Raw genomic sequence first — 21,949 nt, 5'->3', positions numbered from 1 at the left:
GCCACAGTGAAATCTTCCTTTTCTTGTAAAAGTTAACTGAAGTTAGCTATTAAAGTGCCGCCAGTATTTAGGGAGGTTCTGAAATGAAGAACAGCACAAGATACCTGCACTGCCTCTGAAGATTTCAAGGATATCTCTTTCCATAAAATCTTTGTGTGATTTCTCCTGAAGAACTTCCTGGAAGACATCTCAGGTACAGTTCTGACTTGTCAGTCTCGGTGTGAGATAAATGAAGTAATGTTTACAAATGAAATGCTTTTAGTAATGTGTTGTTTATACATGAAATGATTTTAATCATGTTTTGTACTTCTTGCAAGATGTAAAAGTTTCCCTTGTGGAATTTGTATTTTTCAAATATAAGAGAAGTAGGGTTTGTGAGTGTGTGCACACGGACTGAAAAGTGGGATGAAGCATGCTAATATTTAATTATTCAGGTAAAGTCATCAGATTTTTGTCTACTTCTTAGTCAATATTTAGAATAAATTAATAAAGGGAAAAAAGAGTGCCTTTGTTAATCCCCTCAACAAAATGACACACATCATTATATGCATTACTAAAGGTTCACATATATGGGGGAATAGCAGAGAAGTTGAAGACTTTTATGTGTGAGAGATAGTAATGCTGTTAACTGCTGGCCATGAGAACAGAATCAGAGGCTATGTGGAATAAAACTGAATGGGAATGTTATAGTTCAGCATAATGTTTTAGTTCAGATCTCGTCTTGGTCAATAGTGAGTGAAAGTTGTTACCACCCAATAGCTGTGCAGTGTAAGCTTGGTCTGGGCTCCTGTTCCTTGCGTGTGGGTGGACATATTGTAGAAATCATCAGAAGAATTGTGCTCACTGGTCATGTCCCACAGAAAGTTCACGGATTACCAATGGGAGCACTCTGAAAAGACAGCTTGGATTACTGGAGCACAGACCGCTCTTTTAGGGAATTTTCTGAGGATGCTGACTTCCACCACACCAGTACTCATCACAGTATCCCCATTTTCTTTAAAACATCAAAAATAAGTGATGGTGCTGACAGCCAAAAAAAAACCACCCAATGCAGAGGGATCCTATCTTTTAAAACATGTATGGGAAGAAAACGAAACTGACAGGAAGGCAATACTGGCTGAAATCATGGTAGTTGATAGCTGCCGACAGCACACATGGAAGAGGGAAGGAGATAAGAAAAGCTCAGCTAGAGGGTGACTAGCAGTAGTGGACATCCAGCTGCAGTGAGGTGCTGCACCATATGTTCTCATTTGCCTGCCTGGAAACAGGTTGAAGGCTCCTTCCACTGCACTTCAAGGTGCTCAGTTAACTTAGTTAAACTTAACTTGTGTTATGCCACGTGTCTTTAAAGCCAACTCATCCTCACATGGTTCAGCTTAATGAGACCTTCAGGGTGAGGCTCCAGGTCTCCTTCTTCAGCTCTGAAGCCATTAACCCAAAGCTAACTCAGAGGAGAGTCAGTAAATTGGGGTTCCTATCAGGAGGAAAACACACATGTAAAATATACCTTCAGCAAGACCAGCACTAATAAAACAGGAGATTCAGACAGTTGTAAAGAGGTGTATTGTATGTTCCCAGAGATCGAAACGTTAAATATGGCCTGAGGGAAGATCAAAGGCTGGGCAAGGGTAGGAGTGACAGCTAAAGTATTCACAAAAGTTACAGCTGGGAAAGTTTGTATTGAAAGAGTAACCCACTGCACCCATTTCAAAGGGTACAAATAGTACATCTTGTGCCCTACAATGTAATGAGCAAAACTATTCAACTATTATTCCATCAATATTCCTCTCTGCAACATGAATAAAAGATACAGATTAGGAAACAGAGCAATTCTAAAATCTTTAATAGATACAACTTCTTCCTGAAAATCTAAGTACATTGAAGTTTATCAGAAAAAAGAACTAAATGAACCATTTTATTCACTGAAATTTCATCTGCCTCAGGTTTAGAGACCTGATCCCAGAAGAGGGAAGGACAGTAGTGTACAATTACAGGACTGGCATGTTATTTTAACTGACTTTGGATCAGGGTCTTGAATGAGCTTTGATTTTGGGTATTAGTCTGCTAGAATAATTAGCCAGCAGTTTTTGGAAAGTATTACAGATCAAATATTTTATGTTAAAGCAGATTGTAAAAATGTTTAACATATTGCCAAGATATTGAATCCTTTGTGGAAAATAGTTTATCAACAAAACCAGCGTATCTAAGAGGTTCATTTGATGTTATTTGGATTTCTACACATCCGTTACTGAATTAGGATGAACTATTAGGAAACTTGAAATAAGTCAATACTGGGACCTGAGCTGTAGCAAAGTAACAGGATGGGATTCACATTTTAATGTCAAATTGTCACAGGTAGAAAGCTTTCCATCTGTTCATAACTATGCAAACTGCTTTGTGCCACTTTAAAATCTGTCCTGTGATATCTCCAAGTATTGAGTACACGCTTTGGAGTTAGAAAAGCACGCAGGCAACAGACATGGGTTAGGAACTAGTGTTGGTTGGGTATCTCTCACAAGACTATCAGCAAGCACTCACATGCCAAGGGACATTTGCACTAGGGGAAAGAAAATGAAGAGAAATGCTCTATTATGAATTGCTGAGGTGAGCAGCTCGAGACAGGACGCCTTCAGCAGCGGAGCAGGGGGAAGCTCAGCGTCCAGGAGCCTCAACTCAGAGCAGCGAGAGTCACCGAGGGAGCCTCAAGTCCTCCACAGGACCTGCCCGGGAGCCGGCAGCTCAAGTTCATGAGAGCAGGGAGTCACAGGGGGAGGAGCCAGGAGGAGCATGGTGGGATGGCTCCTACGACTGGAGTGTTGGAATGGAAGGTTAGAGGCTCTTTAGGAAGGACAGGCCTGGCAGGCGGGGAGGGGGAGTTGCCCTTTATGTTAGGGATAGGCTGGAGAGTATGGAACTCTGTCTGGGGACAGGTGAGCAGTCAACAGGGAGTTTGTGGGTCAGGGTTAAAGGGAATATAGCTATGGGAGACATCACTGTGGGGATCTGTTACAGACCGCCTGATCAAGGAGAACCTGCGGATGAAGCACTCCATAGACAGACAGGAAAAGCCTCACGCTCGCAGGCCCTTGTTCTCATGGGTGACTTCAACCACCCTGACATCTGTTGGAAGGACGGTACGGCCCAGCACAAGCAATCCAGGAGGTTCCTCGATTGTGTAGAAGGCAACTTCCTTCTGCAAGTAATAGAGGAGCCGACCAGGAGAGGTGCCGTGCTTGACCTCATGCTCACCAACAGGGAAGGGCTCGTTGGAAATGTGACACTCCAGGGCAGCCTTGGATGCAGCGATCATGAGATGCTCCGAATTTGAGATCCTCAGGACAGTGAGAAGAGCGTGCAGCAAGCTCACTGCCCTGGACTTCAAAAGAGCAGACTTTGGCCTCTTCAGGAACCTGCTTCGGAAGGTTGCATGTGATACAGCCCTAGAGGGCAGGGGGGCCCAAGACTGTTGGTTGATATTCAAGGATCACCTGCTGCAAGCTCAGGAGTGTTGCATCCCAACCAGAAGGAAGTGCAGCAGGAGGGCCAGGAGACCTCCTTGGATGGATAAGGAGCTCCTGAGGAAAATTCAATTGAAAAAAGAGGCTTATAATAAGTGGAAGCAAGGACAGGTGGCATGGGAAGAGTAGAGGGATGTTGTCCAGGAAGCTAGGGGCCAGGTTAGGAAAGCTAAGGCCCACTTACAATTAAACTTGGCTAGGGATGTGAAAGATAACAGGAAGGGATTCTGTAGGTACATAGCAAATAAAAGACAGACTCAGGACAATGTGGAACCCCTCCGGAAGCTATCAGGAGAACTGGCTACCCTGGATTTGGAGAAGGCTGAGGTTCTGAATGACTTCTTTGCCTCAGTCTTCACTGGCAAAGGCTCTGACCAAAGCACCCAAGTCTTGGAAGGCAGATGCAGGGACTGTGAGAATGAAGACCTTGGGCCCACTGTAGGAGAGGATCTGGTTTGAGACTGTCTTAAGAACCTGAATGTGCACAAGTCCATGGGACCTGATGAAATCCATCCGTGGGTCCTGAAGGAGCTGGTGCAAGGTCCTACACCTGGGTCGGAGCAATCCCAGGCACAGCTACAGGTTGGGCAGAGAAGAGATTCAGAGCAGCCCTGCAGAGAAGGACTTGGGGGTGCTGGTCAATGAGAAAATGAACATGAGCCGGCTTCAGTGTGCGCTTGCAACCCAGAAAGCCAACCGTATCCTGGGCTGCATCAAAAGGAGCGTGACCAGCAGGTCGAAGGAGGTGATCCTGCCCCTCTACTCTGCTCTTGTGAGACCTCACCTGGAGTATTGTGTGCAGTTCTGGTGTCCTCAACATAAAAAGGACATGGAACTGTTGGAACAAGTGCAGAGGAGGGCCATGAGGATGATCAGGGGACTGGAGCACCTCCCGTATGAAGACAGGCTGAGGAAGTTGGGGCTGTTCAGCCTGGAGAAGAGAAGGCTGTGTGGAGACCTCATAGCAGCCTTCCAGTATCTGAAGGGGGCTGTAGGGATGCTGGGGAGGGACTCTTCATTAGGGACTGTAGTGACAGGACAAGGGGTAATGGGTTAAAACTGAAACAGGGGAAGTTTAGATTGGATATAAGGAAGAAATTCTTTACTGTAAGGGTGGTGAGGCACTGGAATGGGTTGCCCAAGGAAGTTGTGAATGCTCCATCCCTGGCAGTGTTCAAGGCCAGGTTGGACGAAGCCTTGGGTGGCATGGTTTAGTGTGAGGTGTCCCTGCCCATGACAGAGGGGTTGGAACTAGATGATCTTAAGGTCCTTTCCAACCCTAACTATTCTATGGTTCTATGATTCTATCAATGTCACGAGAGAGTTGTTACTAACTTCTTCCATCTCTAAGTCAAAGAAAATAGAATAGGATAGAATATCCAGTTGGAAAGGTCCTACAATGATCATCTAGTCCAGCTATGGCTACATAGAGCAAGTTCCATGACTCCTGTCCAGGACTAGTACTGTATTACATATTTAATGATGGATGCAGCAGAGAGAAATGTTATTAGATAGTACATTTATGTCAGTGAATTTAATGTGGGAGAATGTGAGGAATAGGAAGAAATGTAACATAACAGTGGGCAGCATAGTAACAGCATCAATTAATTGCTGTAATATACCTAGTGGCATTGACTGAAATGAATCTTAAACCTTCTCATGTGTAACGTGGGCCTCAGGGATCATTTCTGGAATGACTGAGGACATTTTCTATTCAGCACAAGCATGCAAATGCGGGTTGGGACAAGGCAGAACATAGCATTTAGGTCAGATGTTGCAACAGTTGCTTGTGAGCAAGAAACAGAGAAGCAGTCCAGACAACCTGTGGAAATAAATCTCACAAATAACATAACAAGCAGCAGTACCATGTTTTACTACTGAGCCTCGTCACACAGACCCAGGCTCAGAGATGCAGCCCTGCCTCTGAGTCCAAGAGAGGATGACTGAGCCCTGCCTGGGCTCTGCCTTTCCATCATGTGTTGGTGGGTTTCAGTGGGCTCCCAGCTCTCCTGGTGGTGCCACAGAGAAATCACTTGGGATCCACTTGTTTGTTCTTTAAGAAACTAGTCTCCCTTGAGGAAGGCAGGTTTTGGTTGTAGATGGCTGACTCAGAGAAAAAGGAACTCAAAATCCATCGTGTCCACTTTCTGGCTGCATCTTTAGAAAGCAATACTTCATGCTCCAGTGAAACACTGCCCTGCAGTGGGAGGAGGGCAAGAGATCATCTTGGCAAAGTGAAGTGGGTGTCTCAACCATCTCTCTTTTGATCTTCAAAGGTATTTAAAGCTCAGTTTAGAGTTCACTCGTCTGTGCTAAACCCACACGCCCCACGGTACATAACCCTGTTCTCCATTTCAGGTTTTTAAGTGACTAAGGCCAGAGAGAAGCACACACGAGTCACCATCCTCACTTGACATTTCAGGAGATATGGTTGAACCTCTGGGCAACCACTATGTTGTAGCCAGACCTGTGTACTCAGAGCATTTATTCAATGAAGAGCATGAGAAATTGCACAGATACCGTAAAACCTTTTGGGATCACCTGAAACTATATTTTCGGTAAGGAGATTTTCTTGTGTTTTGTAAAATTATGGATCTAAGAAACAGCCCAAACTGTCACTCTTGGACATCATGTACTCCATCCTGACAACTTCCATTTCAGATTCCAAGAAAGAAAAGGAAAACTCATTTGCTAAATGCACTGCCATATTTTTCTACATAATTTTATCTGCTATTACCATTGAAGACTTCCTACAGTCTTACCCCAGACAGCTTCTCTTTTACGGGATACTTGGCAGCAGAGGCTCTGGGAAGACCTTATTGTGGCCTTTTAATACTTAAAGGGGGCTTATAAGAAAGATGTCATCAGACTTTTTAACAGGGCCTGTTGTGATAGGACAAGGGGTAATGGTTTTAAAGTAAAAGAGGGGAGATTCAGAATAGATATAAGGAAGACATTTTTTTATGATGGGGGTGGTGAAACACTGGAACAGTTTTTTCCAGGGAGGTTGTAAATGCCCCATTCCTGGAAACATTCAGTGTCAGGTTGAACAGGGCTCTGAGCAACCTGATCTAGTTGAAGATGTCCCTGTTCACTGCAAGGAGCTGGACTAGGTGACCTTTAAAGGTCCCTTCTAACCCAAATGATTCTATGATTATATGAGTATTTTGGTTGGAAAGGACCTGGAGGCCACTGGGTGCTGCTTGAAGCATAGATGGCACAGCAGGTTGATCTGTGTCTGGGTGAGATTTTGACCTCTGGCAACCTGAACCTGAATCCTTCTTCAATTCTGCTCCAAAGACAGGCTGCAAGTCAGCCGAGCTGCTCACCAGCGGAGCTCTGTCCTCTTGTGTTTTTACAGCTGCTCTCCACAAAGGGTCAAAAAAGTTGCCTTGGGTTTGTTTCCCGTTGCCTCATGGCTGCCAGCATACCGCTTCAGGGAGTGGATCCTGAGTGACATTGTCTCCGGCATTAACACGGGGCTTGTGGCTGTCCTGCAAGGTACCTCTGGGAACAGCCTGTTTATCCAAGCACAAAGGGACTGCTGGCTGCAGCCTGTAACGCACACATCACCTTCTCCATGCCTCTATCCCTACAGGTCTTGCTTTTGCTTTGCTGGTGAACGTGCCCCCTGGTTACGGACTCTATGCGGCATTTTTCCCTGTCCTGGTCTATTTTATCTTTGGCACATCCAGACATATCTCAGTGGGTAAGTTGAGGCGCACCAGCCACTCTCCTCAGTGGTGAAGAAGTATGTGCTGTCCCTCTGGGTCACTAATGAATGCCTTGTGCTGCTCAGGTCCCTTCCCTGTCCTGAGCCTGATGGTGGGAGGAGCTGTTGTCAGGCTGGTCCCTGATGACAGTACTGGAAATGGCACTTCCACGAATATCTCAGCAATAAATGAAGAGAGGGTGATGGTGGCTGCATCTGTAACCTTCCTTTCTGGGGTTTTTCAGGTTGGTAAACTTGTGTGTGTGTGCCTACACGTGTCTATATGCACAAGAAGGATGGCAGACTGACCTTTCTCTTTGGTTTCTGCTGGTGTAGTCACCAAAGTAATTCTCTTCCCCTTCCCACATAACTGACCTTGTCTCATTGATTAGGAGACTCCTGGGCCCCTCCAGTGACCAGGTACTGATCCATGCTGTGAAAACCCCGGGTTTGCCCAGACCTGAGCTTACAGCCCACACAGCTTCACCCCACCTACAGCAAAACCCAATCTGCTGGGTAGGGAAAAAGTAGTTGTGAGAATGATGCAGACACACCAAGGGAAATAAAAGCTCTGTCTCATAATAAAATATTTGGATTTGTCTTGTAGAGGAAACCCCACAATTTCTCTTTACTTCCTAATACAGAATTCTTACAGTCCCTTCCTTCCTAACATCATAATATGTTTGTGCTTCATGAAACGCTGGTACCACGTGAAAATACAGGTACTGAAAACCCTAAGACTAAGGAGGTTTATTTTGGCTATAAAATAAAAAGGTTTTAACTGCTCTAGCAGTTACTCTTATGCTCCTTTATGTTTTATGCCTCTTGTTGCCAGGTGTCATTTTTTTATTGCAGGTCTGGTGACAGTATAATCCTTAATCCCTGGATGCATGGGATGAGGAGAAAATCTTTGTTTCCAGTAAATATGCTTCTCTTTGTTGCAGAGATTGCTTAAAAGTGCAAATGAATCCCACTGACGTATGGTCATTCTGCATTCCAGTTGCTTCTGGGAATTCTCCAGTTTGGGTTCATTGTTATTTATCTATCACAATCATTAATCAGCGGTTTCACGACTGCTGCAGCTGTCCATGTTGTGGTATCTCAGCTGAAATTCATGCTTCAACTACCTGTCCCTGGATATAATAAACCACTGGGCATCATCTATGTAAGTACTATGTATTCATTATCTGCTAATGCTATTGAAACCTGCAATGTATATCTGACTGTGTGTCACAAAGCTGCAATAACAGAACTCAGAATAAAAACAGCCAAACAGCAGGAAGCACAAGAGAAAAATATCAGAGATGCGTTATTACCATATTGCCAGTCTTCAAATTTATAACCAAATACCAAGTTACACCCACTGGGATAATTAGATAATATTGTGTGCTGGCATATTTGAATTAAGTGTTCAATGTTGCCTCTAGCATTTAATTATTCATTTTTAATGGATTGCTATTATATATATTTAATTTGGATACAGCTGTGAGGGCTGCTGGATGAGAAAGGAGGATGGAGAAGGACAGGAAGGGAGGAGCAGAGAGAGGCTCTAGCTCTGTAATTCCATTGCTCACATTTCCTATCACACATGTACGTGTTGCTCTGATGCTTCCTCAGGGAGAAGAGGGTCAAGGGCCAGATCTTTCATGGACACTTTTATCATTTGGATGATGTACATGCATACGTACATACATTCCCTGGGGCATGATGTGCATTGGAACCTGCAATCCACATCATGCCCCAGGGAAAAAATCCCAACCGCTTACAGCAACTCAGATCCAGGCTCTTCCAGAAAGGATAGTGCTACTGTGCCAGGGCAGTACTATTTACAAAGCACCACTTGTTTCTCCTTGATTTTGCAGACTCTGAAGAGTGTTTTCAGCCAAATCACAGATACAAACATTGCTGACCTTGTCACATCCCTTATTGTCTTGCTTGTCGTGTTCGTGGTGAAAGAAATGAATGACCGATACAAAGCAAAGTTACCAACTCCCATCCCCATTGAACTCCTTGTGGTAAGGGTCACTTCTCTCTGATTTTTTAATTGCTCCATCACTATAGTGACATGGGGAGCAGAGTTTAAACTATTTATTCTCCTGTTCTGCATTAAATGATGGGTTATCATTTTAGTCATGAGCTACTGTGAGTTGTTTTACCTCTCCTAGATGTTTCACCTCTACTTAGCTGTCCTTCACTGAATACATCTGTAAGAAGTAAGATGCTTTAAATTATATATTTTTTTGCTTGGATGAAATTGGCTCTGATGCCAACCAGCTGCAGGCCCATAGCTAGGGCCCCTCTGCACTCCTCCTGCAAGCAGCCACTAAGTCCTGGCTATGTGTGGCCAAGCACAAAGTACTTTGGCCATCCAGCAGTGGAGCTTTTTGCCTACCCCAAGCAGCAGTGGGGTGGGGGAAGCCTCATACAGGCAGCAAGCTCCTAAAGTCCAGGAGGATGTTGCTATAAACACAAGTAGTGTTTGTTTTCCCTCAGAGCTAGTACAGAACCTTGTTAGAAAACACCTGGTTTATTGGGCAGGATGTCCTCCACTGTCAGTGAGATATTCTGATATATGCTCTGTGTGATTTATGAACATAAACCCATACCTGTAAGGTGGTTTAGGAATGACTCTGAACAGCAAAGGGATGTGCACACCTGTGGCATAATTCTGACACTAGTGATGAGACTGGAGGGCATGTGGGAAAGGGAATATAATGATTCTTAGTGGTTTCTCTACATTCTTGCTTGAATGTGTCTAATGGAGGTGGGGTTTATTATCTTTCAGACAGTCTTAGCAGCACTGATTTCCTATTTCATTAACTTCGAAGAAAAATATAATGTAGCTGTTGTTGGAAAACTAGAGGAAGGGTAAGTGATTTACTTAAAATTCACCAGTGGAGCAAAAATGTTCTCTCTAGTTTGTCAGTGTTGAATCAGTTCAGCTGTGTTTGATTAAACTAATCTGCTTCATCATCTTTCAGTAGGTAAATAAACATTTTGCTCTTGACAATAGGAGGACACACTTCTAATATGTAAAAGTTACTCACTAAAGCACATCTACTTGACAAAGAACACACGGGAACATGAAATAATCACAGGAGGTTCATGTTTGTTCCTTTTACTGAGCTACTCACTCCTGAACCCATCTGTTTCCCTTTGAGCACACACATGGTTCAGCAGCCGCTACCAACTTTGGGAAAGCACCGGACCAACTTTGGTCCAGTGACCAGTTGCCAGCATCTCCCCACAGACCATTATGCTCCAGAGGCCCCAACATTTGCTCCTCCAGGCACATGTTCATATAGACAGTGTATATCCACATGTGGAATATATATCCATATATACAGTACATCCAGCTATGCCAGAATTTTGGCATAAAGAACTAACAGGCACACATTAAGTTAAAAAGAGGAAGACAGGACAGCACTACTAGAACAGCAGGCTGCACCCATTTACTCACCCAGGTGCTCTTGGTTGCCTCTTGGAGGCCTGGGGGTTTCAGTGGATGAAGTTTGCAGAGGAACAGCTATTTCTGCTCGAGAGTCTCCATTCTTCAGATTTTAGTTCATTGAAAAAAAAAAAAAAAAAGTCCAGAGAGGAATTCTCCCTAGAATTTGCAAAAGACCCTGATCAAAGGAGCAGGAAATGGTAAATCTAGAGCACCTAGCAGATAGATAGCCTGAGAGACTAGTCAGCATTACCTGACTGAGCACATATTTGTTTAGCTGACTAAAGTGCTTCACACAGGGATGAATCACACAGAGATTTTTCTTTTTGTCATAGTTAAATGAAATCCTGGTGTGCACAAACTGCCTGTGCAAGGGCCTCAGCTCCTTACCACATCTTACATCCATGCATAATGAGAAGGCAGAACTGTGCATACACCTCAGACAAAATAAGCTGTGGGTGGTCCTGACCAAGTAAATGAGAATCTGCTGGGACACAAACTGAGCCCAGTGCAGATAAGCAGAGTCCCTGCCCCAGTTAAGGATTCTCCAAAGTGTCATAGGGTTCAGACCTGCAGTTCTGCGTCACATCTCCCCAGAGTTCTCAGTATGAGCTTGACCATTGCCTTGCTCACTTGACAACTTGTTTCCTGAGGCATATCCTCAATGAGTAGGTTTTTGTCTTTCAGATTTCAAGTGCCTGTTGCACCTGATGTGGGTGTCCTCCAAAAGTGCATTGGTGACAGTATTTCCATAGCAATTGTTGGGTTTGCTGTAGCCTTCTCTGTGGCTAAAGTGTATTCCATCAAGTATGACTACCCATTAGACGGCAACCAGGTAGGCAAATAACCCAGAAATCAAGACAGTGCATTTCTCAATGGGAAATAAGTAATTTTAAGAATACTTTGCCTCAGGAATCGGTGTTGGGACCAGTCTTGTTCAACATCTTTGTCACTGACATGGATAGTGGGATTGAATGCATCTCATATAAATATAAACCCCATTTTCAAGAAGGGGAAAACAGATGACCAAGGGAACTACAGACCAGTCAGTCTCATCTCTGTGCCTGGCAAAATCTCGGAGTAGATTCGCCTGGGAGGCATGCTAAGGCACATGAAAAACAAGGTGCTTGGTGACTTGTGCAAAGAGTTCGACACTGTCCCACACGACATCCTTGTCTCTAAATTGGAGAGACATCAATTTGATGGATGGACCACTCGGTGGATAAAGAACTGGCTGGGTGGCCACACGCAAAGAGTTGTGGTCAATGGCTCAATGTCCAGTTGGAGACCAGTAACGAGTGTTGTCCCTCAGGGATCGGTGTTGGGACCGGTCTTGTTTAACATCTTTGTTGCTGTAGGATTGAGTGCGCCCTCAGCAAGTTTGCCGATGACACCAAGCTGTGTGGTTTGGTTGATAACGCTGGAGGGAAGGAATGCCATCCAGAGGGACCTTGACACGCTTGTGAGGTGGGCTGATGCCAACCTCATGAGGTTTAACCATGACAAGTGCAAGGTCCTACACCTGGGTTGGAGCAATCCCAGGCACAGCTACAGGTTGGGCAGAGAAGAGATTCAGAGCAGCCCTGCAGAGAAGGACTTGGGGGTGTTGGTCAATGAGAAAATGAACATGAGCCGGCTTCAGTGTGTGCTTGCAGCCCAGAAAGCCAACCGTATCCTGGGCTGCATCAAAAGGAGCGTGACCAGCAGGTCGAAGGAGGTGATCCTGCCCCTCTACTCTGCTCTTGTGAGACCTCACCTGGAGTATTGTGTGCAGTTCTGCTGTCCTCAACATAAAAAGGACATGGAACTGTTGGAACAAGTGCAGAGGAGGGCCACGAGGATGATCAGGGAACTGGAGCACCTCCCATATGAAGACAGGCTGAGGAAGTTGGGGCTGTTCAGGCTGGAGAAGAGAAGGCTGCGGGGAGACCTCATAGCAGCCTTCCAGTATCTGAAGGGGGGCCTAGAGGGATGCTGGCGATGGACTCTTCATTAGGGACTGTAGTGACAGGACAAGGGGAAATGGGTTCAAACTTAAACAGGGGAAGTTTAGATTGGATATAAGGAAGAAATTCTTTACTGTAAAGGTGGTGAAGCACTGGAATAGGTTGCCCAGGGAAGTTATGAATGCTCCATCCCTGGCGGTGCTCAAGGCCAGGTTGGACAAAGCCTTGGTTGGCATGGTTTAGTGTGAGGTGTCCCTACCCATGACAGAGGGGTTGGAACTAGATGATCTTAAGGTCCTTTCCAACCTTAACTATTCTATGGTTCTATGATTGTGAATAACTGTCATGAACTAGCTTTTAAGAACAATCTTTTCTGGTTTTATTTCAGGAACTAATTGCTTTTGGGCTGGGTAACATAGTTGGTGGATCATTCAAAGGATTTGCTTCCAGCACTGCTCTGTCAAGATCAGGTGTCCAGGAGAGCACAGGAGGCAAAACACAGGTACAGAAATCAACAGATCATCATGACATTTAATACTAGAAAGCTCTCTTTTTCTCCTAGCTGTCCATAATGCCCGTGGACACTTATTCATGGTGGAATTGTTGTCTCACGCAGATTGCTGGTATTATCTCAGCTGCCATCGTCTTGATTGTGATCTTGGCCATTGGGTTTCTCCTGGCACCATTACAGAAGGTATTCACTGGTTTCACCAAGCAGTTCCTCCTGCTTGACAAAGACAGGGCTGCTCTTGGAGTCACGGGGAGTGTTTGTAGGTTCAGTGGGGGCCAAACACGGTTTTGCAAAGCTTGGTTCTTCTTCCCAAATCATGACAGAGAGGACCACTACCTCTGGTCCCTCAAAGGGAACACAAGTGCTCAAACACCAAACACCACAGCACCAGCTTTTAGGTGCCAAAAATAAGTGGGACTCACAACTCCAAGTCAGACACCTGCACTGCACCATGTCTAGGGAGGTTCCAGCAGCAATACAGCTGGAGATGCTCCCTGGCCTTTAAGCTGAACTTTTGCCCTATTTATATGATAATTTAAGTCTTAATGTACAACATTTGCTTTGCTTCTTCAAAATTCAACATGTGTTTTGCTCTTTCTGACAGTCAGTTCTTGCATCTCTGGCTCTTGGCAACTTGAAAGGAATGCTCATGCAGTTTAAAGAAATAGGCATCCTATGGAGGAAGGACAAGTATGACTGTGTAAGTTTAGTCCCACAAGCATTCAGGAATGAAGCACTCTGGAAAACTAATCTATTATGCAAATTCACTTACAGGCTATCTTTTGTTTTTTATATATATATGTAAGTATATATATATATATATATATATATATACCCAACTTACTTCTCTAAACAGAAAGTACAGTAGTGGCAAGCCTTTTTTACTCATATACCCCTTTCTTGTGTCTTTCATTTTGTTCCACCCATTGTGAGTTGATTATCTCTCCTAACTTCATTTTCATCCACTTAATCAAAATCTATTTAAATACAGTTCCTTATATAAAGTCAAATATAAAAGGCAGTTACAGAAAATGTCTAAATACCTACTGCATTGGCTATATATTCAGGGACACTTTCTCACACACATGCAGCATGTTACACAGAAGTTACACAGTAAAAAAACAAGTGACAGCCATGGCTTGAAGGGTTTACTCCAAATGAGCTTTATTGCTCATGGCTGGAGAGAAGGACTGCTTACCTCTAGCACTCAGAAAATTTAGGCTCTTGCCCTTCTCATAGGCCAGCTCCTTGTCTTGCCAGATGGTTCCAGGCATTAGTTTTCCCAGCTACCAATCAGTTATTTACCACATGAAAATGCTTTGAGATCTGCTGCTAAAACATATTCATTATTATCTTGTAATTTGTGCTTGCCAGTTATGTACATTCCCAGCACCTACATTTACAACTCCCGGCTTTACCAGGATCCTGATTTGGGCGTAACCTTGCCTTTCTGCTGGATTTTTATTGAGCATTTAGCAAACCACCTACCAAACATACACAACTCCATTATTCTAAGCCTTTGTTCTGTAGAAATTGCCATCCCTAGAAACACTCCCTAGTGCTAGCTGATGAGTCTGGTCCTGTTTTACAAGGAAAAAGCTCCAAGGAAACATAAACCCCCTTACCAAAGGCAGATGGACAGCCTGTACCAGATCTGAGATCTGTTGCTACTCTTACCCTGAGCTCACAACCCAGCTTCTCGACATGCTCATAACCTGCTCCTTACAGGTTATATGGGTGGTGACTTTCTTGGCTGCCATTTTTCTTGGTCTGGATATTGGACTAGCAACCGCCGTGGCATTCCAGCTGCTGACTGTGGTGATTCGCTCCCAGATGTGAGTACTTGTTGGATGCTATGATATCTTAGAATCTCCTGTTATAAATTGACTCTCCCTGCACAGAGAAGGCCAACAGCCCAATGCCTTGTTCAGTTCTGCAATCAGGTATGGAAAAACAAATCACAGGCATAAACCCCTGGATGTGGGGTCCCGCTCCAGTCTACCACCACAGCTGAGGTTGCTTTCTCTGATCATTCCTTCTGCCAGGTTTTGGTACAGGGTACAAATAACCGCATGTGTGTGTTTGCTCACAGCCCAAGCTGCACCGTTCTGGCTAATGTTGGGAGAAGTAACATCTACAGAAACAGGAAGGATTACAAAGATGTAAGAAATGTCTTGTTTATTTTATTATCTGCAGCATTTGTGTCTATATAGCAGATGTTGTTACTGACACTTTTGCTTCATTGTAGATCTATGAACCAGAGGGAGTGAAGATTTTCAAATGCGCGTCTCCTATCTTCTTTGCTAATACTGAATTCTTCAGAGAGAAACTCATCACTGCTGTAAGTGCCTGAGGCTGTTGTTCTGAACATATGACTTGCATGATGCATTAAGGTGAATACAATTTCCCAATCGTTACTATATATGCACTCAGTCCACAGTTCAAAAGATTATCACTAACTATTCTATGATTCTACGACTTACTCAAATATTATTGCCACTAATGTAATCCTACACGTACGTACACACCCCTGAGAAAAAGCAGCTCACCTCATGTTGAATTTATACAGTAAAAATGTAGATATGTGTTTTAAGTCCTTTAGAGGAAAGCAGTGCATAGACGTTATTTTATTAGCATTTATATTATTTACACCTAATAGATGTTAGTTTACTCAACTTCTCCCAAAGTATGTAACCACACCAGTCAGAGGAACAGCTGAATAAAATCACGCTATCAAAGTGGTCTTAACGTTTTCCATGACAAACTGGGTCAAGGCAAGTGTTCTTTCCATAACCAGCATAGACAGCCAGGACCCCTGAGCCCGCACCATGCCAGAGAGGGTACCATCCCCAGACTGGACCAAACTTGCACTCACACCCTCCCCTTCGTGTGCTTTTAGGGGGGAGTTGATAAGCAGTGGCTACCCTGAGCACTGGTAATGAGCAGCTCACTCTTCACATGAGGGACTGAAACTGGCAAAGGAACTGGGGAATCCAACATGTTTGGGTCTCCATGTGCTTGGCTTTCATCTCAGAAGAGCCTGAAGCTTTTTTTTCTGTGGGTGCAGTTGCTCACACCACTCTCTCCCTCCCTTTATAAATATAGGTACTTCTAACATCTCTCTCCTCCACCACTTGATAGATGGCAGAAGACTTGTAGGAATTTTGTATTTTCATAACCCTTATTAGTCCAATTTTCTTGCCATCTAATTTTCCTAAAACCAATTAAGAGGTCCAAGAGACATACACAGCCAGCACTTTCAAGTTGGATTTTCTTCTTCAAGAAAACAAAACAACGTGTATACAAACCATGCTGCAGATACTGGTTGGTATCTCAGGCTGGTACAGTGCTGGCTAGCCCAGAGCATGTCCTACTCATCTTCATTATGAGACTGCAGTCCTGGGCCTGCCTGGTTTGTAGTCATGCCTGTAGACATCTTTCCAACCAAGAAAAATTGAATTGATGAAAAATGGTAGACAACATCAAGTCCAAATTATGTTCATTGTGACTGTAAAGAAAAGCCATGTGAGATGCTGTGTCCTCCCCCTTCTATCACTGTTTTTTTCTAATTATGCAAAGTGCTGTTTCTGCAGGTTGGCTTCAACCCACAGAGAATCCTGAGGAAACGCAATAAGGCTCTGAGGAAGGTCAGAAAGATGCTGAAGAAAGGAGAGCTGCAAGTGACGCCTGTATGTAAGGCAACTGCACCTGGGAGGGGGGTTAACAGGGGCTGGGGATAAGCACCCAGCTCCCTGGCTTGGCACAGCAGAGAAGTGCCTACAGCCCCCTGTCCCACTTAGATCTCCTATTCCCAGGCTGCCACTTTAAGAGAAACACACTTCAAAAATGCCTCTCACAGTTAGAAACCTACAGCTTTACTATGGGCAGAACTTGTATGTGTTGACTGGCATTTTGTTTAGCATTAAATGGCAGGATCAGCTCCCACAGAGTCAATGTCCACGGTGCATTAATGGTAGATAAAGCCAGTTTTTTCCCACCCCAAATCCTGCAAGATCTTTGTTGATTTGCTCCAAAACCATTGAATTAAAGCATATAGAATCCTAGAATGGTTTGGGTTGGAAAGGACCTCAAGATCATCTAGCTCCAATCCTCCTGCCACACACCTTTCACTGGATCAGGTTGCTCAAGGCCCCATCCAACCTGGCCTTGAACACTGCCAAGGATGGGGCATTCACAGCTTCCTTGGGCAGCCTGTTTCAGTGCCTCACCACAGTAAAAAATATGACAATTGACTTCAGAGAGCAATAAAAAGCCATTAATAATTTATTATAATTCTGATTAAATGATTGGTGAGAGGAAAGTCAACATACCCAGACTCCTTCAGCCAAGGGAGAGTCAGAACTTTTCCTAGTGTAAAGTACAGGTGGGTCCTGCTCCATCTCATGAGTAGCTCAGCTTTGCATTGTCACCACTCTCACCCTTGTGTAAGATGCACTACTACCATGGCAGGGTCTTACAAAGAAGTTTTAGCTATGATACTTTTCTCTGTGAACACAGAAAGGCTTGATTTGCATGGCAAACCATACACATGAGTCAGATGAAGAATTAGACAACAACAAGATAGAGGAGCTGGACCAGCCCACCAGCATGACAGACTTGCCCATTCAGATCAACTGGGGCGCTGACCTCCCCCCCAGCATCACCATGCCCCGGGTTGACATCCACAGCATCATTCTGGATTTCTCATCAGTGTCCTTCATCGATTTTTCTGCCATGAGAGTCCTCCAGAAGGTAACTGTAATTCACAAAATGAATAGTGATCATATGAAAGAAAAACATATGAATGCAGTTACATGAGGGATATGCTGGAGGGAAGGGATGGTACCCTGACAGATAGGATTGAGGAGTGGGACAATGCAATGGCTAATCACCATAATAGCTGTTATCAGCAAAACCAGCAGTATCTAAATGGTGCCTCTTTCTGGTTTAACAGACTTTGAGAGAATTTGTCCGGATCAACATCGACATTTACATTGCAGCAGCACATGGTGAGTACTTGCCTTTCCGTCAGCATCACCAGAGATTCCTTGTTCCACTGTCTTCCCTGTCCACCGCTGAGATTGGCTGCCGAGGATGATCCAATTTTACCTTCCAGTCTTGGACAGCAAACAGATCCATCTGAGCAGACATCTCATTCCTCCCATGCTGTCCCCAGCAGGCTGGTTTTACCTACAGCCATCACTGTGTTGTACAGCTCTGGGCTGTGACACCCACTATAGGGCAGCCTACATTAGGCATTATGTAAGAAATAGGGCTCAAATTCCCTTCTGCCTGGCATTGAGCAGAGAAAGTATTGATTGGCATTTATATCCCATCCTCTCCACATCACTAAAAAGGAACCCATCTGCTCTAATAAAACAGTGCAGTATACTGGCAGTTCCCATGCTTCCTCAGTGGACATGCTCAGGATGCACTTCTTCATTTTCAAGGCCCACAGGTCACTTTGTGCTTCGATTTTGTTCCCCTGCAGAAGGCCTCCTGGAGAAACTGGAGAGATGTGCGTTTTTTGATGAAGAGATTAAGCCATCCATGTTCTTCCTCACAATTCACGATGCAGTTTTACACATTTTGCTGAAGAAGGACATAGACAGCTCCCCTGAATTAAAGCTCCCTGAGGTAACGCTACAGCTTTCACCTTTTGCTGTTTTAGTGCCTTTACATTCCCAACAGGCATCCAGCAGTGCCTTGCATAGCCAGCCATGTGCCCTACCCCTTCTCTATATCCAGAAAGCTAATGATTACAATTCAGCAGGTCTCCAATACATTTGGAGAGTAAGAGTGGCTCCTGGCCCAGATACCTGGCAAACAAGTAGTGAAAAGAGTGAATAATTCCCACGGAAGACTGGCCTGGCTGTTGATTTCACTTGAAGCCACCTCCTTGGGAAGAGCACAGTGTGGGGTGAAATCCCACCCCATCCATCCTCTGTGGTCACCTATCAGCAAGGACTGCCGCATGCACTGCAGTGGCTCTAGCAAGTCAGACTTCATGCTGCTTGCATGTGGGCTTTCCACAACTGTCTACCTTCAGAAGGAGTGCTAAAGGAGTGCACATACATCAGTACATCCAAATCTGGTGATGGCCTTTCTGGGAGTGTTCTTCCATCAAGAGCAATAAAGGATCCCACATATTAAATCTGTTTAAAAGTACCAAACTCAGAATGCTACTCACCTGGAAACTGTCTAATCCCACTTAGCTGAACTGGCCCAGCTCTTCCACACTGACCCAAGACATGGTACGGTGTAAAAGGCTGACAAGTGAGAGCTTCCTTCCTTCCAGGTCAACTTTCCAAGTGTGTTCCAGAGATTTAAAAAGCAAGAATGTGAAAAAGGAGAAAAAAAAGCAGAAATCCACTTCCTAACCCACCATTTGTGTTCATTGCAGGGGAAGGGTAACAGCAACAACTATGTCATCATCCCCAGCAACGGTCTGCGCAGCCGGGAGTGCATGGTAAGATTCCCATCCTTACTAGTGGCACTCCAACCGTAAGAAACACAGCCCCAAAAGCTGACATGGGAATTGCTAGGTCAGGTAACAAAAGCATCTTCATCCCTGAGCTCCTGTGTCAGGCCAGGGCAGAAAGCAGCCGAACAGCTTATTGATGGGATTTGACTTAAGGCAAAGCCTTAAAGGAGTAAGAGGCATGGGGCTCAGCTCACAAGCCTTGTGCACTGAGAGTCATCAGAGGAAAGGTGGGCAAATGCCATCTCAGCAGGCTCTCTCCTGGGCTTCTCGCCTGTCCACCACAGCTCCCCTATGATGAGCTCATTGGTAGAATGTCCAAGTGGCAGTAACATCAGCATTTGCCCCATTTATGTAAATGCTCTGGGCAGAAGGGGAGTCTGGAGACAGGGATAAAAAAGGGACACGTGCAGCCTTTCATAATGACTAGAAGAGACGTGCAGTATTCAGCACACAGAAACCCCATAAGAAGAAAATGTCAGACCACAGTCTTTCCACACAAATGCTTTAGAGGGGTAAACTCTTACATATCACTCACCAGAGGGCACTGGTGTAGCTATTCGCTACAGAGGGTGACATTTATTTCTTTTTATTTCCTACAGATTCCAATAGAAACAAAATTTTAGATTTTCTAAATATAATATCCTCCAGCTACACACCACCACTTAGAGAAGATGAGTGCAGATGCAGTGATGAGCATGAAGACAGAAGGATACCTTTAAATACCTTAAGAAGGATTTACTACATATGGTTATGTTCCAAGTTTTGGAATGTGCTTGTTAGTCTTTATGTGTCTCTGTATATATAGAAATGTATTTATGTACATACATGGAGGCTAAAATCACACAGATATTCCATACCTTGTTGACAGCTTAGCAGAGAGTTGAAGAAGCAGGTAATGTTAACCCTCTTTGCATATACTTGTATATATATTATTCTCACAGTTTGTAGATAACCTGCACAGTTACTAGAGAAAATACAAATATTTGGAATCTTGTAATTTATAACACAGACTAATAGTTGGGAATGATATTTTATCTTCAGCTTGTATATAACTTGTATATTTTTTTGATAGTTTGTAAGATACCTAGTAGACCGAGTTATTAAACTTGTTTTCAGCTCACTGACATGAGCACAGTGTACAACACAGTGACTAATGTATCTACTGTCAAACATGAGGATTGTTCAGGAAAGACACAGCATTTTCAGATCCAAACATGATTCACTGATTTGGTTTGGGCTGGTATAAAGTGCACAAGAGAGTATACATTTATAGTGAACTATTAAATAAGGATTTTGGCAATTCTGCATTGCTTGCTGCATTTGTCAATACACCACCAAGGATGCTCATAACCAGTGAGACCTGGCACATGTCCCCCAGGAACAGGATGACCTGGGTAGGCTGGAAGGGTGGGCTAACAAGAACCTTATGAAGTTCAACAAGGCCAAGTGCAAGGTCCTGCACCTGGCAGGGGCAACCCCAAGCACAAATACAGTCTGGATGGAGAATAGATTGACAGCAGCTCAGAGGAGGACTTGGGGGTGTTGGTTGACAAGAAGCTCAACATGGCCAAACATAAACATAAGCTACATAGGCTTGGATTGGATACATCAATATTAGAAGATGTTTTGTAATTTTTGCAATGGTGAGATTCTGGAACATTCCTTCCAGTTAGAATTAGAGGAGCAAAAAAAACCCAAAATTACTTTTAAGAAGAGGCTTAACGTATTTATGAAAGTCATGATACCACATCACATCAGTGAAACCTGGACTTTCTGACTGAAGGCTGTTCTTTCCAGTCCTGCACTCAAGTGCATCTATACAGACTGAGACAAACATCCCTAGCAAAAGCAAGTCAGTCTGGTGGAACAACACATACTGCATTTCAAAACCACATTGGATTTGCTGACAGGCTCCAAGTTAAGAACAAATATTCCTTCTAAATTGCACTCAAACCAAATTTCAATACTAATGACTCTTCTGACACAGCAGAATGGCCAGAGCATAAATCCTCCTTCCATAAATATTCACCATTTCTTAAATAGACAAGATACCTGGACAGCCTTAACCAGAGAGCCATGTCACATGTCCCTACCAGCTACTTACCATCCTCTTATATCACACCACTCCTTATTTTTCAGTGTTGACAACATCAGCGTTGTATTTCTGATGCTTTATGTGATTTCCCCCTCCAGGTACTGGTTATTTCTTCATTCAACTCTCTGTTACTCCAATACTAAAGTTCCTCTGGGCATTTCACCCTGATGCAGACTGTAGCACATACACATACATCTTGCTCTGTTGTGGGATATCATGGTGATGCAGATTTACT

The 21,949-nt window shown here is 44.1% G+C and overlaps 1 protein-coding gene across 2 annotated transcripts; it reads left to right on the top strand.

The window, feature by feature from the left end:
• Nucleotides 1-20,355, top strand: SLC26A3 (solute carrier family 26 member 3). 2 transcript variants are annotated; one of them, XM_061467439.1, is made up of 20 exons: nt 1-193; nt 5,877-6,076; nt 6,880-7,019; nt 7,117-7,227; nt 7,318-7,475; nt 8,231-8,395; nt 9,093-9,245; nt 10,016-10,098; nt 11,366-11,513; nt 13,013-13,126; nt 13,241-13,318; nt 13,740-13,835; nt 14,864-14,970; nt 15,228-15,297; nt 15,384-15,476; nt 16,729-16,824; nt 17,654-17,887; nt 18,090-18,144; nt 18,627-18,772; nt 19,539-19,643. In XM_061467439.1, exons 2-20 carry the CDS (start codon nt 5,946-5,948, stop codon nt 19,641-19,643), a joined length of 2,283 nt encoding a protein of 760 aa, XP_061323423.1. In that variant the 5' UTR covers nt 1-193; nt 5,877-5,945. The 2 variants fall into 2 exon arrangements, with proteins under 2 accessions (XP_061323423.1, XP_061323424.1); XM_061467440.1 differs by lacking the exons at nt 1-193; nt 5,877-6,076; nt 6,880-7,019 and adding an exon at nt 20,219-20,355 and having other exon boundaries at nt 7,134-7,475; nt 19,539-19,604.
• Nucleotides 20,356-21,949: the final 1,594 nt, after the last annotated feature.

The sequence above is a fragment of the Pezoporus flaviventris genome, unplaced genomic scaffold (assembly GCF_033815535.1).
Source record: "Pezoporus flaviventris isolate CSIRO_AGI_PZ_B2104156 unplaced genomic scaffold, CSIRO_AGI_Pfla_v1 ptg000045l, whole genome shotgun sequence".
Classification (NCBI taxonomy): Eukaryota; Metazoa; Chordata; class Aves; order Psittaciformes; family Psittacidae; genus Pezoporus; species Pezoporus flaviventris.
The sequence above is the reverse complement of the archived record's forward strand: the minus strand, read 5'-3'. Positions and strand labels throughout refer to the sequence as shown.

Excerpts from the sequence above, each read along its gene's own strand:
- SLC26A3 (XM_061467439.1), top strand. The coding sequence starts at position 5,946 with ATGGTTGAACCTCTGGGCAACCACTATGTTGTAGCCAGACCTGTGTAC. Across the intron at positions 11,514-13,012 it reads ACCCATTAGACGGCAACCAG|GAACTAATTGCTTTTGGGCT; the intron begins GTAGGCAAATAA and ends GTTTTATTTCAG. Across the intron at positions 16,825-17,653 it reads GAGAGCTGCAAGTGACGCCT|AAAGGCTTGATTTGCATGGC; the intron begins GTATGTAAGGCA and ends CTGTGAACACAG.